Source organism: Juglans microcarpa x Juglans regia, chromosome 6S (assembly GCF_004785595.1).
Source record: "Juglans microcarpa x Juglans regia isolate MS1-56 chromosome 6S, Jm3101_v1.0, whole genome shotgun sequence".
NCBI classification, from domain to species: Eukaryota; Viridiplantae; Streptophyta; class Magnoliopsida; order Fagales; family Juglandaceae; genus Juglans; species Juglans microcarpa x Juglans regia.
In genome coordinates, this window is record NC_054605.1 from 15,002,280 (window position 1) to 15,023,887 (window position 21,608).

The 21,608-nt window shown below is 37.4% G+C and overlaps 1 protein-coding gene across 3 annotated transcripts; it reads right to left on the reverse strand.

Moving 5' to 3' along the window:
• Positions 1-239: 239 nt before the first annotated feature.
• LOC121237042 (regulator of nonsense transcripts 1 homolog) lies at positions 240-21,215 on the reverse strand. Of its 3 annotated transcripts, none has more exons than XM_041133594.1 (29): positions 20,413-21,215; positions 19,840-20,091; positions 19,572-19,742; positions 19,400-19,450; positions 19,095-19,187; positions 18,838-18,930; positions 18,663-18,713; positions 18,444-18,562; positions 17,925-18,033; positions 12,174-12,296; positions 11,995-12,066; positions 10,945-11,016; positions 10,789-10,855; positions 9,262-9,404; positions 9,113-9,184; positions 8,905-9,033; positions 7,394-7,549; positions 4,856-4,969; positions 4,670-4,768; positions 4,515-4,592; positions 3,647-3,781; positions 3,179-3,253; positions 2,963-3,080; positions 2,417-2,790; positions 2,255-2,317; positions 2,101-2,172; positions 1,525-1,656; positions 1,315-1,434; positions 240-1,081 (listed from the first exon to the last, which is right to left on the reverse strand). In XM_041133594.1, exons 1-29 carry the CDS (start codon positions 20,989-20,991, stop codon positions 944-946), a joined length of 3,870 nt encoding a protein of 1,289 aa, XP_040989528.1. In that variant the 5' UTR covers positions 20,992-21,215; the 3' UTR covers positions 240-943. The 3 variants fall into 3 exon arrangements, with proteins under 3 accessions (XP_040989528.1, XP_040989529.1, XP_040989527.1); XM_041133595.1 differs by having other exon boundaries at positions 2,969-3,080; positions 18,835-18,930; XM_041133593.1 differs by having other exon boundaries at positions 18,835-18,930.
• Positions 21,216-21,608: the final 393 nt, after the last annotated feature.

Genomic DNA, 21,608 nt, shown 5'->3' on the forward strand with positions numbered 1-21,608 from the left:
CTTTACAAACTTGGCACCTTTTAAAGATGTTTCCAAAAAAATTGGAAAAGTGGGAATCCAAACAAGGGCACGTTGTTGAACTTATTTGGATGGGAAGAAAACAAGTTATAATTTGGGAGTTGTTTTTTAGTTTTCTGAGTCAACAGAGTCCTCCGATTACCTCTTCTTTCTCAAGTGATAGGTTGGAATTTGTTTCCCATAACACGTCCAACGAAAAGTTTAGTGCCAACCCAATCAAAAGCATCAAAGTCAAACGAAATTACACATTATGTCAACCCACGCAAAAAAGTAAACCGAATTACACAAGAAAACCACTATCACAAATTTCATATATGCCACCACGGTTCCATCTGGTGGCACTACTTTGCTCCCGGAAAGACTCCTAAGCTAGCTATCTTCATCATCCCATTCAATAATAATGTGGGAGAGTATAATTACACGTCAGGACGAGCTGAAAGGGTTAGAGGCTAAGACTATTCTCGGCCGGCCGTTATAAGAATTTTTTGGTGGTTACTGCTGCTGTATAAAAATGGTGGTTTTTCCCACTATGTGGTAAATGGCCTTGATTCTTCAGGCTTCTTCAAATATCCAAACCCTTTCGATCATACCATGTGTCATGTAATGCTCTCCCTTCGGAACAATTTTACCTTCTCTCAAAAAACAACACAAAACTTCAAGCAGGTAATTGGGGTTATCCTTCTCTCTCTCAGCCCTGGATGTGCTGCCCAGTGTCTCTCAAAGCCCCATCCATCTTACCCCACCCCATCCTATTCCCAACCCCCAAAATAATAATTTACGGGTTGTGGAGATAATCAAACTGACCCCCCCAAAAGCCAAAACTCCTCTGCTTCCTAGAGCAGCAGACACACTTGGGCACACATGAGAGCACAAACCAAGTTGCTGACTGTAAAGATCATAACCCATCACGGCCACAAATCCCAGCTCAACCATTATAATGGATTTTCTGAGTTTGAGAGGAGCTCTGACCTGACTGAGGCTGTTGTTGTGGAGCCTGCAAGTTCAGAGGTGGTTGCGTGTTGTAGTGGCCAAAAGGCTGAGAGTAGAGAGAATTCATTAAGCCCTGCAAATAAATCGGACATAAATTCTCTCTCATAAGAGAACCACCAGTCACCAAAGTCAAGGTATGATGCAGAAAACATTTAGCCAGAAGCAGAGAGCATTTGACAGACTCTATGCAGAACAGGTGGCAAGGTCTCCATGATATCTCGCATCTTAGCTTTTTGATGATTCTACCTACGAGATTACCCTATAAGACAGATTACCCTATAAGACAGCATTGGTATTAAAAGAAACCTGAGACTGAAGTGGGTTGGTATTTGCCACACTGAAGTGGCTCTGCGATGCATCATCTTGTGAGGGGTCACTGAAGCCAACCTGAGTAAATAGACCTTGGGATCCATGAGACATGTAGTCCTGCATTAGAGCAAATATTAAAGCAGAAGTTCGCCGGGGGGGATTGTGGGTGGGGGTAAAAATAATCTGAGAATGGTAACTAGAGCAAACCTGAGACATGAAATCATTCCCTGTACCAAAGCGAGAATATCCAGCTTGAGAATTCTGGTTCAGAAAGTTACCAGGAAACCCACCTTGTGCTCCCTGGGTTACATAATCAACGGCATATCCACCTTGAGAAGCCTGCAGCATGCCAGCAACAGTCAACATTATAAACAATAAGGTGGCATAATGTATTTTGAAGTCACCCCAAACAGATAAACGTTCAAGTTGTATTGGAAGAAAATACAAAACAATTAGCTGTAGAGATATAAAATCCACAAGACATCCTCTTCAATACACCTTCTAAGAGCTGAAACACATCTCACGTATAAAGCAACATATAGTACTACATTATACATCCACTGCCTGTTAGCTTCTCTCCATCAAACCCGATTATAGACACTGGTTTGATGGAAGGGAAAATCCAAGATATGAGACCTCAATTTACATTGATAGAAAATAAGATCAGAACCCTGGAGTTTTAAATCTGTTGCCAACATCAAATACATCCCAACACACCCATCGTCGATTTATAAAAACATATGTTCGAGTCCACAATAATTCCAAGATTTCCTTAATGTGTACCTGAGTGGAGAAGTCAGTAACATTATAAGGAACATGTGATCCCTGGCTTTTGAAATCATCACCCAAGAAATCCTGATGATTTAAAAGACAAATTCAGAATCAAGAAAAACTAAATAAACAAAAAATAGAACATATAGTGTTCTACAATAAATACCTGAGACAACCCCGGCATGGAAAATCCATCACGAAATGTTTGGCTTGACCCTTGAACTGGCATCTGACACATAAAACAAAATATTGTCAGAGCTTAGCAATGCAAATATGGGAAAAATTAGAGACATTTTAAAAACTGAAAAAAGAAAGAACGAGGACAGACATTATTAACAAACCCAGGTTGAGATAATGGACCGCCAACAGATGGCTGGCTGTTTGGGTTCTCCAGAGCCGGAAAGTTGAAAGTAGAGCCGATATTTCCAATAGCTTGCTGGGTCCCTTGGTGGTGTGGGAGATGACTGCCAATAGCAGCACCAGCATTTCCACGGCCTGCTCCAAAGCCCCGACTTCCTGGTGGAGGGACGTGAGGAACTGCTCCCACAGGCCCATGGGCGGCACCACGAGTTGGAATAGCATATGGCTGAGAAGGCAGACCACCATGAAATGGTGGAAGGGGAACCCGAGGCATTGGATACCCAGCAGGATGCACCCCGGGCTTATGGGTACCATTAGGAGGTCCAGGAGATATGAAAGTACCTGCAATTGGATCAAAATAGCATCTTAATAGTGAAAAATGAGCAGACTGGAGCAATATCCTCTTCTGGATTTTAAGTCTAGTGTAAGGCTCCAAGACACAAACATATCCTAAGCACTTGAGAGAACTCTGTGGCAAACCATTTAAAGATACAATGCGATAGCAATAGCATACCCCTACCACGACTGCTTCTTCTATCAGCATTCTGTCCAGGTGATGCAACAGAACCAAAAGTATCGTTAGGTACAACTCCAGGTCCACCACTAAAGAAAAGTCTCCTATCATTATAGATCTGCGTCAAAACAGCAATAACCATAACATCACGTCTCGTCCAAAAAAAAAAAAACCGTAAGATGCACTTTAGCATTTTTATTTCCATTCAATGCCTACCTTTTTGGGCTTCTGAAATTGAACCATACTCTGCTTCAAGTTATTCAAAGGCCCTTCAACCAAGCATTCATGCTCCTGATGAAACATTCACAAAAAAAAGAGAAGATAAAAACAGAAAACAAATTATTATTTAGGATGAAATCAGAGATTTTTTTTTTTTATCCGTAAACAAATTTTAATTGATCAAAATAGTACCCAAGAGCCCAAGTATACTATGACGAAATCAGAGATTAATAATTGCAAGTCAAGACCTGCAGTAATTGCATATCTAGAAACCTATATCACTTCACTGCACCAAGGTAAAAAATTTAGGAAAAGGTTGACCAAAAGAAATAATGAGTAATTCCAATATAAGTAGATGATATTAGAGTAGAATGTACACAACAGGCTGTGCGACATGTTAGTGGGCCCTAACACTGACTCCAGAGGAAAGTACAATAAAATACAGCATTAGATAACCTACAATACCTTGTAGTGGGTCAATAAGCCATTCCAAAGTGGCTGTTTGCTTAGGACTTTAGGATTCCCCAGAATGACAATACCATATCGAGCACGTGTTAAAGCAACATTGAGCCTACGAGGATCATTAAGGAATCCAATTCCCTGAAAAGGGGTCCAGCAGTCAAGCATCAACTCAGGAGATTACCTTTAAGAAAATATTTAAGTAGTAATAAAAGCACCAATCAAAGAATTTTTTTAGCAGTAATAAAAAGTGGAAGCACTAAGATATGCGTTTCCAACAGGCAGAATCTACCAATCACCTAAAAACACAAATGTAAACGTTATCAAGAGGAAGGTTTTTATATAAATTATAAACTTCTCAAGTAGTTGTCTTTTATGGTAAGCTATACATGTGTTTAGTGGGTTTGGACCCATGAACTTCTCCACAAGGCTTAGTCGCTTACAAGAGGAGACAGCACTTGGTGAGTTTGTACCCATGACCTCGACCTCAAATCGGCGACCATGGAGGTTACCTTGCCAAGGGACGGCCTTACAATTAATCCTTTTTAACCCTAAAGGATCCAATTTCCATCTTGGTATTCTGAGAATAATTATTGTTCATTTCAATACAAGAATCATAAAACTGTGAACCACGTCAAAATCTGAAGAATATAAGCATTTGCCAATAACCTTCATCTTAAAAACTTAAATAACCTCTTAACAATAACAATGATAACGATGACAACAACAATAATAAAAAACAAATGCACATTTCCACCGCCTACTTAATCAAAAGGCAAGCAGGAACAATCTTGAGTCTTCATGACAAAATTTATACTCAGCATGCATATGCTACACACTAAAATTAATGAGTGTATATGTTAAATTAACTAACCTGATGTTCATTACTCCTCACACACGACAAGATAATGTAGTCTTTTTCCCTTCCCTGAAACGAATCCACGCTTGCAACCTGTAACATACATATTTTAAGAAACTGCAAGAAAAATCTTAGGACCTTGCATTGGTGAGTCAGAATCAAAATATTACTTCTATCTCCTTGTAAAGTTGCTGTCTGAGAGCACCATTTCTTGACATATAGTTTACAATATATGCTCTTTGTCCCTCATACGGTGTTATCACCCCAATCTGTGAAAATGTGACATAATTAACCACTGAACAAGCAGAAGTAAACCTATGGGGAAATTAATAAGAAACGAAGATCCATAGAATTACCTGACTAGGAACCACACCGCTCCTTAAGAAAGTAGTTACAATCTTTTCCACGTTAGCAGCCTCAGTCCTATTTAAATAGGATGTCCCGCTGGCACTTATCTCCTCTTGTCCCATCTAAAAAAATATTGTTATCAAAACGGTATCTCAGAAGAGAAGTCGAAAAAAAAAGTGAGATATTGACAACATACACACCAAAAAAGAACAATAGAAAAAAAGAGCTGTACAGTTTTAGAATCGAAATCAATCCCATTTCTGCAAACGAAAACTATGATTTGACACCAAGCAAGACATCAAATCAAATAACACTAGCCATACAATTTTTTTTTTTTTAATAAGTAAAAAATTCTATTCATCAAATGCAATAGGCGAAGCCCATGTACACAGGAAGTATACAAAAGAAACACCTAATTACATTCTAATACTAGAAAAACGAGGACAAAAGCTCATTGACAGCCCCTCCATTAAGCACAATAGCTGAAAACCAACTAAACAAGGAACACACAATAAATTTCCAGAGTTCTTCTATGTTGCGTTCCCTATTATTAAAACACCTCTCATTCCTTTCCAACCAAATGCACCACATAATGCACAAATGACTCATCTTCCACGCAGCTGCCACTTGAGAGCAAATATGGAGTCTATTCCAACATGCAAGAAAATCTACCACTGATTTTCACATAACCCAGATCAGTCTGGATCTTCTAAACACACCATCCCATAACACTTTAGCCACATCACAATGTAAAAATAAATGATTCAGTGATTCCGCAGCTTTCTTGCACATGAAGCACGACTCCATAACAAGCATTCCATGCTTTCTCAGATTGTCAATAGTCTGAATATTCCCAATTGCTGTTGTCCATACAAAAAAAGCAACCTTTGACGGAACATGAGCCTTCCAAATACTCTTCCAAGGAAAAGAAATGTAATGCTGATAAGACAATATCTTATAATATGATCTAACAGAAAATTTTTTAGACGTTGTGTATCTCCAGAACATTTGATCCCTGTCATGTCTTCTAATATCCACTGAATACAACAATATAAAAAAATCAGTAACCTCCTCAATTTCCCAATCCTGAACAGATCTGAAAAATCTAACATCCCAATGCACCTCTTCATTAGAGTAACTCATCAACTCTGAAATTGATGCCTGTTGATTAACAGTCAATCTGAAAACAGCCAGAAAAGCTCAAAACAATTCATTCTCACTACACCAAACATCAAACCAGAACCGAACTCTTGAACCATCACCAACCACAAATTTGACTTGTTTCACAAAATAATCCCATCCTTTCCTAATAAACTTCCATAAACTCACACCATAAGACCCCCTACTCTCCTTAGTGCACCATCCCCCCCAATCACTCCCACACTTCCGATCGATCAGCCCCCTCCACAACGCTTCCTCTTCCCTATGAAATCTCCACAACCACTTCCCCAACAATGCCTTATTAAAACTACACAAATTACGAACCCCCAATCCTCCATCAACAATCGGATAGCATACTTTTTTCCAGCTTACTAAAGGAATCTTATTCTCCTCTCCCAAACCACCCCACAAAACAGCTCTATACAACTTTTCAATACGATTAGCCACTCCAACTGGTAAAGGAAATAATGAAAGGAAGTAAGTTGGGATATTAGAAAGGGTACTCTTTATAAGGGTGATTCTACCCCCTTTAGATAAATACAATATTTTCCATGCCGCCAACCTCTTCTCAACCACCCCATCCAAAATATACTTTGCCTTGAACGACGCCCCCAGCGGGAGACCCAAATATTTCATGGGAAAATAAGCAACTCTACACCCCAATAATTCTGCCAAATTGTTAATATTATGCACATCTCCCACGGGGACCAGCTCCGATTTACCCAAGTTCACCTTTAGCCCAGATACAGCTTGAAAACATAACAAGACAGCCCTCAAAGCTTGAATCTGTTCCCCAACAGCATCACAAAAAATAAGAGTATCATCAGCAAAAAGAAAATGTGAAATGGAAATAAAGCCATTAATATTAGTTCCCACCGAGAAACCTGAAATAAAACCTCCTCCTACAACTGCTTCCACCATACGGCTCAAAGCCTCCATAACGAGAACAAATAAAAATGGAGATAACGGATCCCCCTGTCTCAATCCTCTAGAACTCTGAAAATAACCACAAGGCTGTCCATTAACTAAAACTGAAAACAGAGCTGTCGAGATACAATGTCTGACCCAACCACACCACTTGTCACCAAAACCACATCTTCTAAGCATGTAGAAGAGAAAATCCCAGTTTACATGATCGAACGCCTTTTCCATGTCCAGCTTACAAAGAACCCCCGGAACAATTACTTGTTGATACTTTTTTATCAGTATATAAGAGTTTAATTGATGAGAAATAAGCATAGCCCAAGTACACGAGACATATACAAGAGCAACACTAGGCATGATTGACTAAAAATACCAAGAATTCGCGAATATTCAGACCATTGTAGTATATTCCAATTGGCCAATAGAGTAAAGTGTTACTTGTTTACGGGCAGTTTTGGTACCTGGACATAAAAGAACATTGGACGATTTGGCACAGGCCAAGGAAAGTCAATGCCCGTTGATTGCCTTTCATTTACAGTTACTCCATTCTGTAGTGTGCCTTCATAGAAGCTGTTAGAAGGAAACTCCGAAAGAGATGGGTGCATACGGTATTGAACCTAAATTTTGAAACAAAATGTACAAATCAGCCTTGCAACATGCATATTATCACATTTAACAATTACACAAAAAAGTTTCCTGCAAATTTTGACACGTAAACCTAAAGATTCTTTACCAATTAACAAAACTAATTTAATAGCATCAATGGAAACAGAGCAACATAAACACAAACTCACTTATCTTATTTATCAAGAAATAAACACATTTTCAACCCACAAAAAAAAAAAAACTGTTACAGCTATCATCAGCACAGGACAAACTTACACATTGCTAATTTATATGATCATTAAAAGGAAGCAATCAAATCGGCAATCAGCATCTGGTATAAAACAACACACATGGCCACCCACCCACATATATACATACTTAACTGAATACGTATAAATAGATATTTTTATATATTATGAGGCTAGTATGCAATCTGAAAATAAAAAATATGGGGTTCTGGTCAGATTCAACAAGTGATAATGCCAACCACAACACTGACCATGAGGTAGTGAAACTTACCTATACAATTTTTATTTTATTTTTATAAGTAACTTACCTATAATTATATAAAGGCATTCCCCCAATTGGTGTCAGTTTTGTTCATTACCAGAACTAATCCCATTCAAGAGGTTGTCCTCTCTTGATTACAGATACCACATATGGCCAAAAAGATTAAAAAAAAAAAAAAGAAGATAAAATCTGAAATCTCTCTCTCACATAACTGCAATAACTTTCACCACTTACCCAAATCATTTCACAATTATATTTTCAATAGGACTCCTTAATATCACCCCATCAAAAATTTTATTTTTATTTTTACAAGTAAACGAGATATAAATAAAAAATTTCTTGTTTTTAGAAGGTAAAAAAAATTGTTGGTAAATAATAAGTAGGCCTAGCCCAAGTACACGAGACGTATACAAGAACCCTCACATCAAAATTTCTTATAGTTGATTGGGCCTATACAAGCAGTAGGGCTTGTGGTTTAATTTAATAGAACACATAAAACCTTACAAGCTGCCATGCATACATTGATCCACTACCGTCCAAATCACATTTCCCAGATGGGGGCCATCTTTCCAGTAGGCCATTGAAAATATTTGGTCATTGGCTGTAAAAAATATTTTATGTTGGTGATTTTAGATCTCGTTTCTAAGTTCCGCATTTAATTAACTTGTAATGAAATTTCAAAATATGAAAACCACTTTGGAAATGACAGCCATGGTGTTGTCCAAGAATGGCACACATGCATCATTGAGCTCCAGCTAGTTTATTTAAGGAAAATAAATTAATCAATAAGGTAAGCTTTGCTTTTGAGTAATAGAAAATGCACACAGAAAGAAACGAACTATGCTCTCTTCATTACCTGCAATCTGATTGGTTTGACACCAAGTAGAACAAGACGTTCAAAGAGAGACTGGGCTAAGCCAGCACGAGCTGCTTTCTTGCACATAATGACTGGACCAAGCTGGCAATGGTCACCAACAAGTACAACCTGATATATGATTTCCTATCAGAAGACCAATCATGAAACGGGATGGTAGAATGCAAGCCGAGACTCAATTTCTACATACCTGCTTTGCCCCAAGAACCAGAGGAATAAGACATTCAGGCTCTGTTGCCTGAGTAGATTCATCAATGAGTACCTGAAAAAGGGTAGACAAGTGTGGGCCTTCAAATTGTGAATCCTAGGCAAACATACACACATAAGATGCATCCCAACCTGGCGAAACCTAAAATTTGACAATCGAGGATCTCCGGCACCAACGCATGTGCAGCAAATGACATCAGCGCTCTGAGAAATCTCCCTCTCTGTTGCCCGTTTCAGTGCTTTATACTTTTTCTCATCGCTGCTAGACAGCTCTCCTGTACTCATTTGGAAAAAGATAAAAAAGCAATCACCATTAATTAATCAGATGTCCCAGCTGTACTCGTTTATATGTTTTTAAAATACCATTAAGGATATAACTAACTCTCAATTCAAAGCTAAAGCCTTTACTTGACCACTGCAGGCGGGGAGGAGAATGGGAAGTTAGGGCAACTGCTTTTGAGTTTTTTTTTTTTTTTCCCTTTAAAGTAATGTAATCTCATTAAAAAAATGCCGAGGGATGCAAACCTACTCTATTCTACAGAAGAAGAAAAACAACAATTTAAAAACTACGAAAGGCTAGAAAAAGCTCATTATCATTAGCTACCATCCTTGTTTAAAGGGTGTTGAGGACAGTCTTTGTCAGCTCTCCCACTGAAGCTTCCGTATCTTTAAAGGTCCGTGCACTTCGCTCTCTCCAAATACACCACATTAGGCATGAAGGAACCAGCCTTCACACTACCAAAACATCACCATGTCCTAGCTGTCATCTCCAACTCACTAACAATTCAAACAACCTTCAAGGCAAAACCCAGTCAACAGTAAACCCCTTGAATAGCAAACATTATAAATCTCTTGCTCATCATGGTGAATATGATGATCTATAGACTCCCATTCATCTTACACATATATCACCAATTCACCAAGGCGATGTTCCACTACCTCAAGTTGTCCGCATCATCAACTTTCCCAAATGCATGGTCCAACAAAACAAAGCCACTCTTGAAGGGGCCATCACTCTCAAAATGCTCATCCAATGATATAAAGAACCGTGAGTAATGTCAAAACCTTTTATGACTTAACTTCAAACTTGTCTCTTGAAACAGTTTCCTAAAATTGTTTCAAGGAGTTTTTTGTTTGGTAGCACTTTTATTGGGAACACTTTTAAGTATGGAAAAGAGTTATTGTAAAATGCTACCAAATGGACCTTAGTCCTCTGGGTAGTTGTTTCCCACCAAAATCAACAATCTAAATGAAACAATTGAATGCAATGAATGATAGGCAAAGTACTCCCAAAACATGCAACATTATGAGCACAACATAAAATGCAAAACCTCATTGAGCTTGACCTGGTTGTGAATATTCACAAGAATCATTCTACAATCCGCACATAATTCTTGTTTATATAGCCTTTCTTCAAAATTTGTGGCCTAAACTATCCTAACAACAATTTACGAAACTTAAAGCAGAATCAAAGCCACATCACAAAATAACTGGGAAAATTTAGATCCAGAGACGAATCATCTCACTCGAGATATGAGTAGTCATAACAAGCTAGCGAACCATCAAATCAACTGCTCTAATGTACAACCCCTCATACAATCCAAACAGAAGATTCTAGTTATTAATAACAAAAGTTTAGAGAGAGAGAGTATGCCTGACCTTGTTCATCTTTCAGTAGTTGTAACTTGTGAAGTTCACTCTTCTCAGATGTGTCAAGATGTCGAACCTGCAAAAATGTTGATAACGCTAAAACACAAAATATAAGAGAAGAAAAATGCCAGGCAAAATGCTTAACGATTTCTGCAACTAACATACCTGATAGTGAAGAGTTAAATGCTCAACTGGAGAACTCACAGCTTCCCTCGATTTTGCACAAAGCCTAACAACCTGAAATCCCATCCCCCCCCCCCCCCCCAAAAAAAAAAAAAGAAAAAACATTTGAATGAAATAAAACCCACAAATGATAACATTGCAATACAATTGATTATGGGATAAAAAGATAATGATGCATTATCTTGACTAATTAGTATAATTAGAAAAGTCAGTAATCCCCTAAAGAATTTAAGCCAGGTCCGTGGCAACTTCTGATTCTGACAATAACATGCCTCACAAGTGCATCAAAGTGTAACATTTTCTTCATTAAATTTCAACAACGTTTTTATTTTTATAGGTATTAATAAGTTCATTGTAAACTGGAAGCTGTCCAAAGGAGTAGACAACAATTTTTCAAGCAAGAATACCTACTCAATAGCTTTAACTGAAATTGAAGTAATTGTCCCATAAAAGATAATAAACCAAATCACTTGGGACTTTGTCTATTTTATGATCAATAAAATTTTGTTTACTGATAAAAAAAAATATAATAAGCCAAATCAAGTTTCAAAAGATTCACTAATCAGAATTTTATATTGATAATTTAATATCTTTCATTAAAGATATCATACAATTTGGAGGATTTTCAACTCACATATACATGATACTTGTAATACCCCGGATTTAATAGGAAAGGGGGATGAATTGGATCTCACATTGTCTAAGAAGTTCTTTCAGTTAATAATAATTGGATCTCACACCTACTGATATCAATAAATTTTTACTTATAAAAAAAAATTACCATCCTCTCATACTAAATTCGTGGTATTACCATACAAATATATATATATATATATATATATATATTTTTTTTATCAGTAACCAAAGATTTTATTGATAACCAGAATAGGCAAGAGCCCAAGTACACAACACATATACAAGCGCATCACCTATGCATGATAATCTAGCAACAAACAATACAAAAAAAGAAGTCAACACCCAAAGAAAAAAAACAATGTAAGCACAACTGCAACCAAAGCTCTGCTTCCTCACCTTTAGCCCAGTGGCACTTATCTTTTCAGCTAGTTGGTCTACAGCCACATTACTGGGGGCACAGACCAAAACCTGAAAATTAGAATTTATTTCCATAAACAAGTGTACAACAAAAACAAATGTATTGGGAACATGTAATTAAACATTTTTTTATAAGTAGAACATGTAATTAAACCTACCTGCCCTTGGCCTTGTTTGGCCATGTGATATACAATCGCTGCAGAAGTGACAGTTTTCCCTGTGCCAGGTGGACCTTGAATCAAACTTATAGGTTTCTGAAGGACACTTTTTACAGCAAACACCTATCAAATGAGTAAAAATCAGTGACGCAACTTTAAGAACAAAATTAACCAATAAAATTCGCAAGGAAGTGGTAGTAAATATTCATCAAAAAGGAAATGCAAGTAAACAAGACTAGGTTACATTATGTAAAAGTCAAATATAAAACCATACGCTGAGAACACAATTACTTAGGGCTGTAAAAAAAAACAAGATTACTCAACAAGCTATTCGAAATCAGCTCGACCAAACTTGAATCAGGCTTAGTTCATTTATTAAATGACTCATTCGGGAATACAAAACTATTTCAATTTAAACAATACAACTCGTATAAAACTTGATTCGACTCGTATAAACTCATAATTTTGTATTTCTTATTTCATAGTTTTAATTTCGGCTCTACAATGATAATATCTTAAGTATTTGAAAATATACAAGAAAAATATGTTTTTTTTATAGATAATCAAGAAGTTTTATTCATAAAAGTAGGCAAAGGCCAAGTACACATGGAGTATACATGAGAAGTACCTAACTAGAGTTTACAATCGAAAGTAGAAAATCACGGACATTTAGCCCGTTAACAAAGAATGCCCCCCCCCCCCGGCCCTATAAGAACAATGTTTTAAAAAAGAATACTTTAAGCTCATCCATTGTTCTCTCGCGATCTTTAAAGCTTCTATTATTTATCTCTCGCCAAATACACCAACACATACATATAGGAACCATTCTCTGCTACCACTTGTGAATTACCTTGAAGGCCTCTCCAGCTTGCTAGGAAATCCACCAGTCTAAGAGGCATGACCCATGATAATCCAATTCCCGCAAAAAAAGTATCCCGCGTGGTCCTGGCCACCTCGTAATGTTAAAGCAGATGATCTACTGATTCAACATTCTTCTTACAAATGCAACACCGGTCCAACACCATTACCCGACGTTTCCTTAAATTACCATGGTGAGAATCTTGTCCAATGATGTTATCCAAACAAAAAAAAAAACTACTTTTGAAGGAGCTTTCGTTTGCCATATACTCTTTCGTGGAAATGTGGACATTCCCGGACTCATTAAAACTTTGTGAAACAATCTGACGGTGAATCTACCTTTCTTGGAGGGGCTCCAGTTCATCTTATCTATGGTACCCTCTGTCATTCTTATAGAATACAGTGCCGCGTAGAACCCTGTGATAGCCTCCAACTCCCAACCTTGGGCTGCCCTAATGAAATCTACATTTCATTGAGCCACTAGAAAAGACCAAGAGGTCAACTCTCGTTGCATCCTTCACTCGTGCAAGCTCAAATATGGCAAGGAAGGTGTCTTGGAGGCTTTGTTCACCACACCATTTGTCATACAAAAATCTGACATGAGTCGTTGCCCACCACAATATGTGCATATCTCCAAAAGATCTCTCAACCTTTTTCTAATGTATTTCCACAAACCCACCCCATATGGACCACATACCTCATTCAAGAACCATCCTCCCCAAGCCTCCCCAAACTGTGAATCTATAACGAACTTCCATAGGGCCCCCCTATCATGTTGGTACTGCCACAACCATTTAACCAACAGGGCTTGGTTGAACTTCATCAAGTTACGAATCCCCAATCCACCCCAGAAATTGGAGTACAAACAATTGACCAATTTACCAAATGAAATTTGAACTCTTCCCCCAACCCACTCCACAAGAGTGTTGTTGTAGCTCTTAAATACGGTTGGCAACCTTTGTGGGGAGCGAAAGCAAGGATAGAAAATAGTTGAGTAGCCTACCACCTTTAGACAAATACAACCTCTTCCAAGAAGCCAATTTGAGCTCCACTTTTTCAACCACGACATTCCAAATCCTCTCTGATTTAAAGGAAGCACCCAGTGGTAAGCCGAGATACTTCGGGAGTAGAGAAAATACCTTACATCGCAAGAGAGATGCTAGATTCACCGCTTTGGGGACAATCCCCGCCGGCACCAATTCAGACTTCGATATACTTGAGACAGCTTCAAATTAGGGGTGTCAATCGGTCTGGTCGGTCCGGCCCAATTATTTTATTATTTTCTTTCATTTTTTTAAAATAAATTAGTAAAAAAATATTTAAATTACTAAAATTAAAATTAAGTAAATTATTAATGTGAATTATGTAACTAACTCATTAAAAAAATATTTAACAATAATTATATTTATAATGTTGATAGTTACTACTTACTAACTTAGACTTTACTCTTTAGTATGCATAATTATTAACAATGTCATACATTTTATATATGGTTAATGAATATCAAATAATTTCATTGTACATAGATTATTCATGCTTGCTTGCAACTTAGGTATTAAAAAAAATTATCAAATTACTTTAATTAAGTGTAAATAGTAGACTATGTAAGATGTATTAACTATTTATATATAATGACAAATAATTACATGATTTATGATTTATTATTATTAATTGACAGCATATATTATTTTATATTCTATATAATCAATGATAATAAATTAGATAAAAATTACATCATTAACTTATATAATTACTATATAAAAATAATATATTAAATTATTAAAAATATTTTTAAAATATATATAGGGGTTCGGTCCGGTCCAAAATTTATAGACCCCGAGACTAGACCGAATTTCTTCGATCCACAATTTGTGAGATCGAGACCAACTGGTCCCATTTTCAGTTCGAATCAGACCGGACCGATGGTTCGGTCAATTTTTTCGGTCCAAACCGAATCGAACTCCTTACACCCCTAATTTAAAGTATCTTCAGCAAAAAGCAAGTGAGAAATATCAATAAAGCCATTATCATCATTCCCCACCGAGAAACCATAGAGAAAACCACCTTCCACAAGGCCCACAATCATCTTACTGAGAGCTTTCATGACGAATAAAAAAAGTAAAGGAGAGAATGGGTCCCCCTGTGTCAAACCACAAGAGGAGTCAAAGAAACCCATCAATGAACCATTCACCAAGATAGAGAAGCGAACTGTAGAGATGCAAAACTCTACCCACTTCTACCATTTCTCCCTAAAGCCGCATCTTGCAAGTAAATAAAGAACTTCCAATTGACGAGATCATAGGCTTTCTCCATGTCTAACTTGCAAAGTAACCCAGATTCTCTAGATTTGAGTCGTCCGGCCAACACTTCATTTGCAATTAGATCAAATCTAGTATTTCTCTACCTTTGACAAATGCGTTTTGCAGCTTTGAAATTAATTTTTCCATCACCGTATTCAATCCATTCGCTAACACTTTAGAAAGAATCTTGTAGACCCCATTCACAAGGTTAATGGTACAATAGTCTCTAACATCCACGGACCCCAACTTTTAGGGAATGAGTGCTAAAAAAATAACATTAAGACTTTTTTCAAATCTAGCATTAGAATGAAACTCTTGAAATACCCGCATATGGTCACCCTTGATCACTTCCCAACAAGCTTGGAAAAAGCCCATGGTAAAACCATCAAGGCCTGAAGCCTTGTCACTAGCCATGCCACGGATTACTTTGCATACTTCATCTTCTTCAAAGGGCCTCTCAAGCCACCCTACACACAATTGATCTAATGCTGAAAAAGTTCAACCATCCACTTTCGGTATCCATGTGTGTTGTTCGGATAGGAGGTGTTCGTAATACTGTGCAATGTGATTCTTGATGACGGACTGATCCAAGGAAACTACTCCATCTACCACCAACATGTCAATAGAGTTGTTCCTCCTATGTGAATTAGACACCCTATGGAAGAACTTCGTGTACTTGTTTCCCACCTTGAGCCAACGCCTTTGATTTTTGTCTCCAAGAGATCTCTTCCATCAATATTACTCTTTTGAGTTTAGTGACTACTTGACTCTTGCGAGTTCTCTTGGATTCAAAGAGAGTTCTAAGAGCGTTGTTCCTAATACGATAAATGTAGTTTGAATTCTTACAATATAATCTTTAAAACATATAAACTATATAAAGGTTTTTTTTTTTATAAGAAACTTTATTGATCGAATGAAACTAGGCAAAGCTCATGTACACAGGAAGTATACAAAAGAGACCTAATTACATTCTAGAAAGCTGAAAAGAAAGCAAAAACTCATGAACATTCCCTCCCTTTAATACAATAGCAGAAAACCCTAATATTGGTTTCACCTTCAAATTCTCGTGAACTATATAAAGGTATTTACAAATTTTTTATCAGCAATAAGAATATCATTCTAAGAGCAAGAGGAGCAATCCAAGTACAATGATATGTGTACAAGACAGTCACCTAGCCAAAGCTAGAGAAACAAAAGGACAAGAAAATCATGGAAACTGAGGGGTTGTTTGGGAACTTAGATGAGATGAAATGTTCTTATCTTATCTCATCTCAAAACTTCTCATAATTTTCTTTTCAAACAGTACTCAAACACAAAACACTTTTCAATTTCAAGTTTTCAAATTTTCAAATTTTTCATCTAATTATTACTATTTTTCCAAACTTCCAAACAAAACACAAAAAACAATACAATTTTTCCAAATTTCAAAACAAAAATAATATTGAAAAATTAAAAGAACTATTCGTGAATATAAATGTTTTATAAGTAATTAGAATCTCATTATAAGCTCCTTTTCCAAGTACAATGAGATGTGTAAAAGAAATTCATTTGGCTAGATATAGTAGTTGCCTAACCGAGGAGAGTTTTGAAAAAGAAAGTCTTGAACCCCATTGTTTGTTTTCGATATCTAAAAATTCCTATCATCCTCTTCCCTCCATATATACCATATGAGGCATGCAGGAACAATTTACACATTGCTTAAATTTGTGGGCTGCCACCCAATCATCTCCATGAGTAAAAATGTCCACTATGCTTCTGGGCATGAGCAAGCCAAGCCAACCCGGCTGAAGAAATCATTTGACAGAATAGAAAATCATGAATACAAAATAAAGTTGGTAATAACTCAAGCTTGACTCGTCTAAATAAAAATTAAATGAATAAAACTATGTTTACACCCCCTAACTTTACTAAAGTCATGTTTATTTGTATGCGTACATATTGTGGACGCACCAACGGTCTAAAAGGGTCACAACCCACAGAAAAGATACAGACATCTTGATCCTTAGAAAGTTGAGAGAGCTAGGGAAGAACATGTACATCAGTAGGCCTGTTGAGAAGGCCAGCTACTAGTGTACTGCCTCCATGTTTCCATCTAAACAAGATATACCTTCTTGTAGATGTAGTGTTCTATTCGCACTTGTGCCATGAGTTAGCCTCAGTATATTCTAAGGCCCTGTTTGGTTGTTGGACTGTATTAAGATCAACTCAGTTCAGTCTAATTTTAAGCTGAGTCTAACATCCAAACACAACTCTCAAATCACTAAATTCATCTCAACTCAAAACCTCTTTACACGTGGGACCCACAACTTTTTTCAATTCAACACCTCTTTATACGCAGGACCCACAATCTCAAATTCACATAAATATATCTAAACTCATTTTAACATACAAATACATCTTAACTCATCTTAAGTGGGCCCCACAAAACTTACTTCATCATCTCAACTCAACATCCCAACGCAACCTAAGTGTGCATCTTCAAACTTCTCAATTTTTTTGGTAGCTAAAACATTCAAATAATAGCATAGATAACATATATTTGAAAAAAAAAGTTCAAGATAAAACCAAAAAGTGTACAATCAGCACAGCATACTTGAGATGCATTAAGCTCCGGAAGACCGGGTGCACCAAAACGTTTAGGCAATGTATTCCGAACCATTTGAACTTCAACTTCATGTCCCAACAAGTGGTGGTAAATATAACTGCATAGAAGAAGGCATTTAAATACAAAATGTAAACTGTCCAGGTACAGAACAGACGTGCTCTGTTTATTTAACTGCCTAGAATATTTTCAAAAAAAAATTAACAGCCTAGAATATGCTGATCAAATATTTACAAACTGCAACAAGAATGCTAGCAGATTGAGCCACAACCGAGCAGCGAACTTATTCCATAATAGAATTTCACATTTCCTCTTGCAGCAGTCTTTAAGAAAAATTACATATTAACTTTCCAATGTAGAAAAAAATTGGATTTTAAGCTCAATAAAGAAATCTCACCCAAGATTAAAGACTTCTTTCGAGAACCTTTTCCTTTTTATGAGTAAACTTCTTTCAAGAACCTTATTACAGACAAACAAATGCAAATAAAGCTGAAAGACTAGCAGACCTACCCGCTAACACTAGTCTCATCCACTGCAAAAGTTTTCATTGCTCCCTGCATGCGATCAAAGCTTGTACTTTTCCACACAAAATCAACACTGAAACCATGGTTCAAATCAACTGGGACTCCCTGCATTGAACATTGACAGTAAGCAAACTAGCAATGAAAAGCTCAACAAAGACTTTAAAAAAAAAAAAAAAAGCTAATATTAAACTAATGCTTTAACTACCTGACTAGCACGGAGTTCAAGCGCAACCTCCTCTTGCGCAGTCAGCTTGATCTGAAACAATATAAAATAATCTGTAATACCATTCATATATTGTGGCCAAGTGCCATTGCATACTAAAAGGGAACACCTAAATAACAATTAATTTAGATATCAATGAAAAGAGGAGTCATACTACATGCCCCACTGACTGCCATGCTGGGTGAGCTGCATCTCCAGAATAACGCAACCGCAACTCATCTCCCGGTACAAGGCGCAACTCATTGTCTTCCTACAACAACAAAACGTGGAGTCTAACATTCAAAAAGGGAAAGTGAAATAGAACTACCGTGCATGCTCAAAAAATAACTGCAGAGATCAGGAAAACATACACTAACTTGACAGTGATTTAAAAGCATTCACAATTAAAGTGGCACGACTGAGAGAGAGATGCACCTTTGGAAAAACAAAATAAGCAATTCGCTTCTTGTTAAGACCAATATCCCACCGAATTGTGACGTTGTCCTTGCTTTGAGATTCTTTCATCATCTACATCAAAACTTAGATTATCAGATGCCACAAAATGTTTTCCATAAATCTTGCAGCAAGAAATTGCTTTGTTCAGGAAATCAGAATAAATGATTTGGGACAAATAATGGCATCAGTAAGCTACGTTTGTCTCTTCAGAAATTATAATCAATTAATGCTACTATAAGCAGAGTAAAGAATGAGTAGGAGATGCAGAGAGATATGAAGCATACTTTATCATAGTCAGCCTCAAGCTTAATTAGTGGTGCAAATACATTTTGATACTGCAAAAGAAAGGTAAAATCAACTTATTAGTAAACAGCCACATATAAACTATAATTTCCACCACAACCTTCTCATGTTGCTAAGCAATAACGTTATTAGCAATCATGCAAGCTCAGGCACCTGATATGCATCTTCATACTTCAAGGCTACAGGCTGAGGTTCATCATCCACACCGGGCTTTTCAAGATCCTCGAGGGAAGCATCAGGATTTGTCTTCCAAAGTTCTTCTACCTTGTTTATCTGTTGAGCACTGATCTGGCGTGCCCTCAACTGCTCCTGTTCAGATGGGATCTGCACAGGCGAAACAGATTTAGAAAGTTCAATAATTAACAAATCAATAAATGACTTCATATGCTAAACAGAGAGCAATGCATAAAATAATATTAACCTTGACAAGCCATTGCAGAAAACAACGATCATCAATCAGGGGACACCACTGACTCAGGTCCCAATTCATGTCCTTCAATGCATTAACACTTAAACAAGGTTCTCTACAAAGAAGAACCACTACACTCTCTGTCTTTGCTGAAATAAATCCAAGCAGGAACACATTGCGACAACCACAATTGTAGCATTCAAGGATTGTTTCTCCCAAAGGACTGTCTTTATGAAGACAAACTTCCTTGTGCTTCGCTCGAACCTACATAACCACCATTGCAATGAAAATAAGAATCAGATATCAGAGATGCCTGTCCAATTGAAATAAATGATATTAGAGATCCTCTTATAAATTCTATTCACAACATATACCAAGCTATATTTTCTAGTTTCCAGTCCAACCATCATACAACCTTTTTTTTATATAAGTCGGTCCAATCATCAAACCATAAACCCAAGAAATCTCTCATCGACCCAAAACCCACCAAAACTGCATTCTAAAAAACATAAATTTGCAGATGCTTTCCATATAAAAATTCCCCCCAAATTCCATTCCACCCTTTAGAAAGGGAAACCCACTCACCAGGTGATTGACGATATGCGAGCCCGACGTATTCCCCCTGGAATTGCAGAACCACTTACGACAAGAAGGGACATTGCAGCGCACCACGCAGGCTGGGTTCGACACACCACAGTACCGGCATGCGTGCTCCGTAAAATTCTCCTTCCCGTACTCGTAACTATCGTCATCTCCGGTCTCCTCGAAGTTCAAACCTCCCATCCCAGCAGCTAGGACTTCCGCAACCTGGCTATTGCTATTATTATGAGTATTATTATTATTGTTATTGTTATTATGCCCACCGCTACTGCTACTGCCCGAGCCACCTACCCGGGTCTTGGTCGCGCCGCCCGGGGCAGCGGATACAGGCGAGGCATCCGAGTGGGGATCCGACCCAGGGCCGCCGCCTCCGCATCGTTCATTCGGGTCGGAAAGGGAATCGGATGGCGTGGGCCAGGAAGCCACCGGGGAACGGATCGGATCCCGGAACTCGGGGTACTCGAATTCCTCGCCCTGGGTGTTGAATTCGAGGAAGGTATAGGCGTCGTTGGCCGTGTCGGGCTGCGACGCTGTTTCAAATAGATTGTTCGGCTGAGAGTCCATATCAGAAATCGATATCCAAAAAGGCCCTCGAGTTCACGAGAATTCGAAGGTGAAACCAGTGTTAGGGTTTTAACCGGGGGAGAGGGATAAATATTGAGAGGGCATTAGGGTTACGTTTAGGGTTAGGGTTCGATAACAGAATTGAAGAAAGACAGAAAGGTAGAGGTTCGGAAAAAGAAAGAAAGTAGAGACGGGGGTGAGAGAGGGAGTGTGCGTGCGCGCTCGCGTTTGAGTTTGAGCGCGCGCGTGTTTATGGGCGTCGAGGAGAGCGAGAGCGCGTGAAGGATTTGCTAAAAATTTTGGGGACATGCTTGCGTCATCTATCACGTGAGGCTGTTGTACAATTTTTTTAAAGTAAAATAGGATTTACTAATTAAGCATTCGTTCACTCTCATTTTATTATTATAAATTTTTTAAAATTTTATATAAAATATAAAAAATAATTTAATTTTTTTAAATTTTAAAATACTAATAATATTAAAAAATAATATTTTATTCAATTTAAAACTTTCATCTAAAATTATTTAATCTCATTTCACTATCCAAACAGCACTTACAAATTTTTCTTTAAAAGAAATCACTAATTTAGACTATAATAACAAGGGATCCAATGTAAT

What these genes read in the sequence shown, in the direction of transcription:
- LOC121237042 (XM_041133593.1), bottom strand. Translation starts at nt 20,991, where the DNA reads ATGGACTCTCAGCCGAACAATCTATTTGAAACAGCGTCGCAGCCCGAC. An exon ending in TTGAACTCCGTGCTAGTCAG is followed by an intron (nt 18,563 to 18,662) that starts GTAGTTAAAGCA and finishes TGTTCAATGCAG; the next exon opens with GGAGTCCCAGTTGATTTGAA. An exon ending in TGAGGAGTAATGAACATCAG is followed by an intron (nt 3,782 to 4,514) that starts GTTAGTTAATTT and finishes ACCCCTTTTCAG; the next exon opens with GGAATTGGATTCCTTAATGA.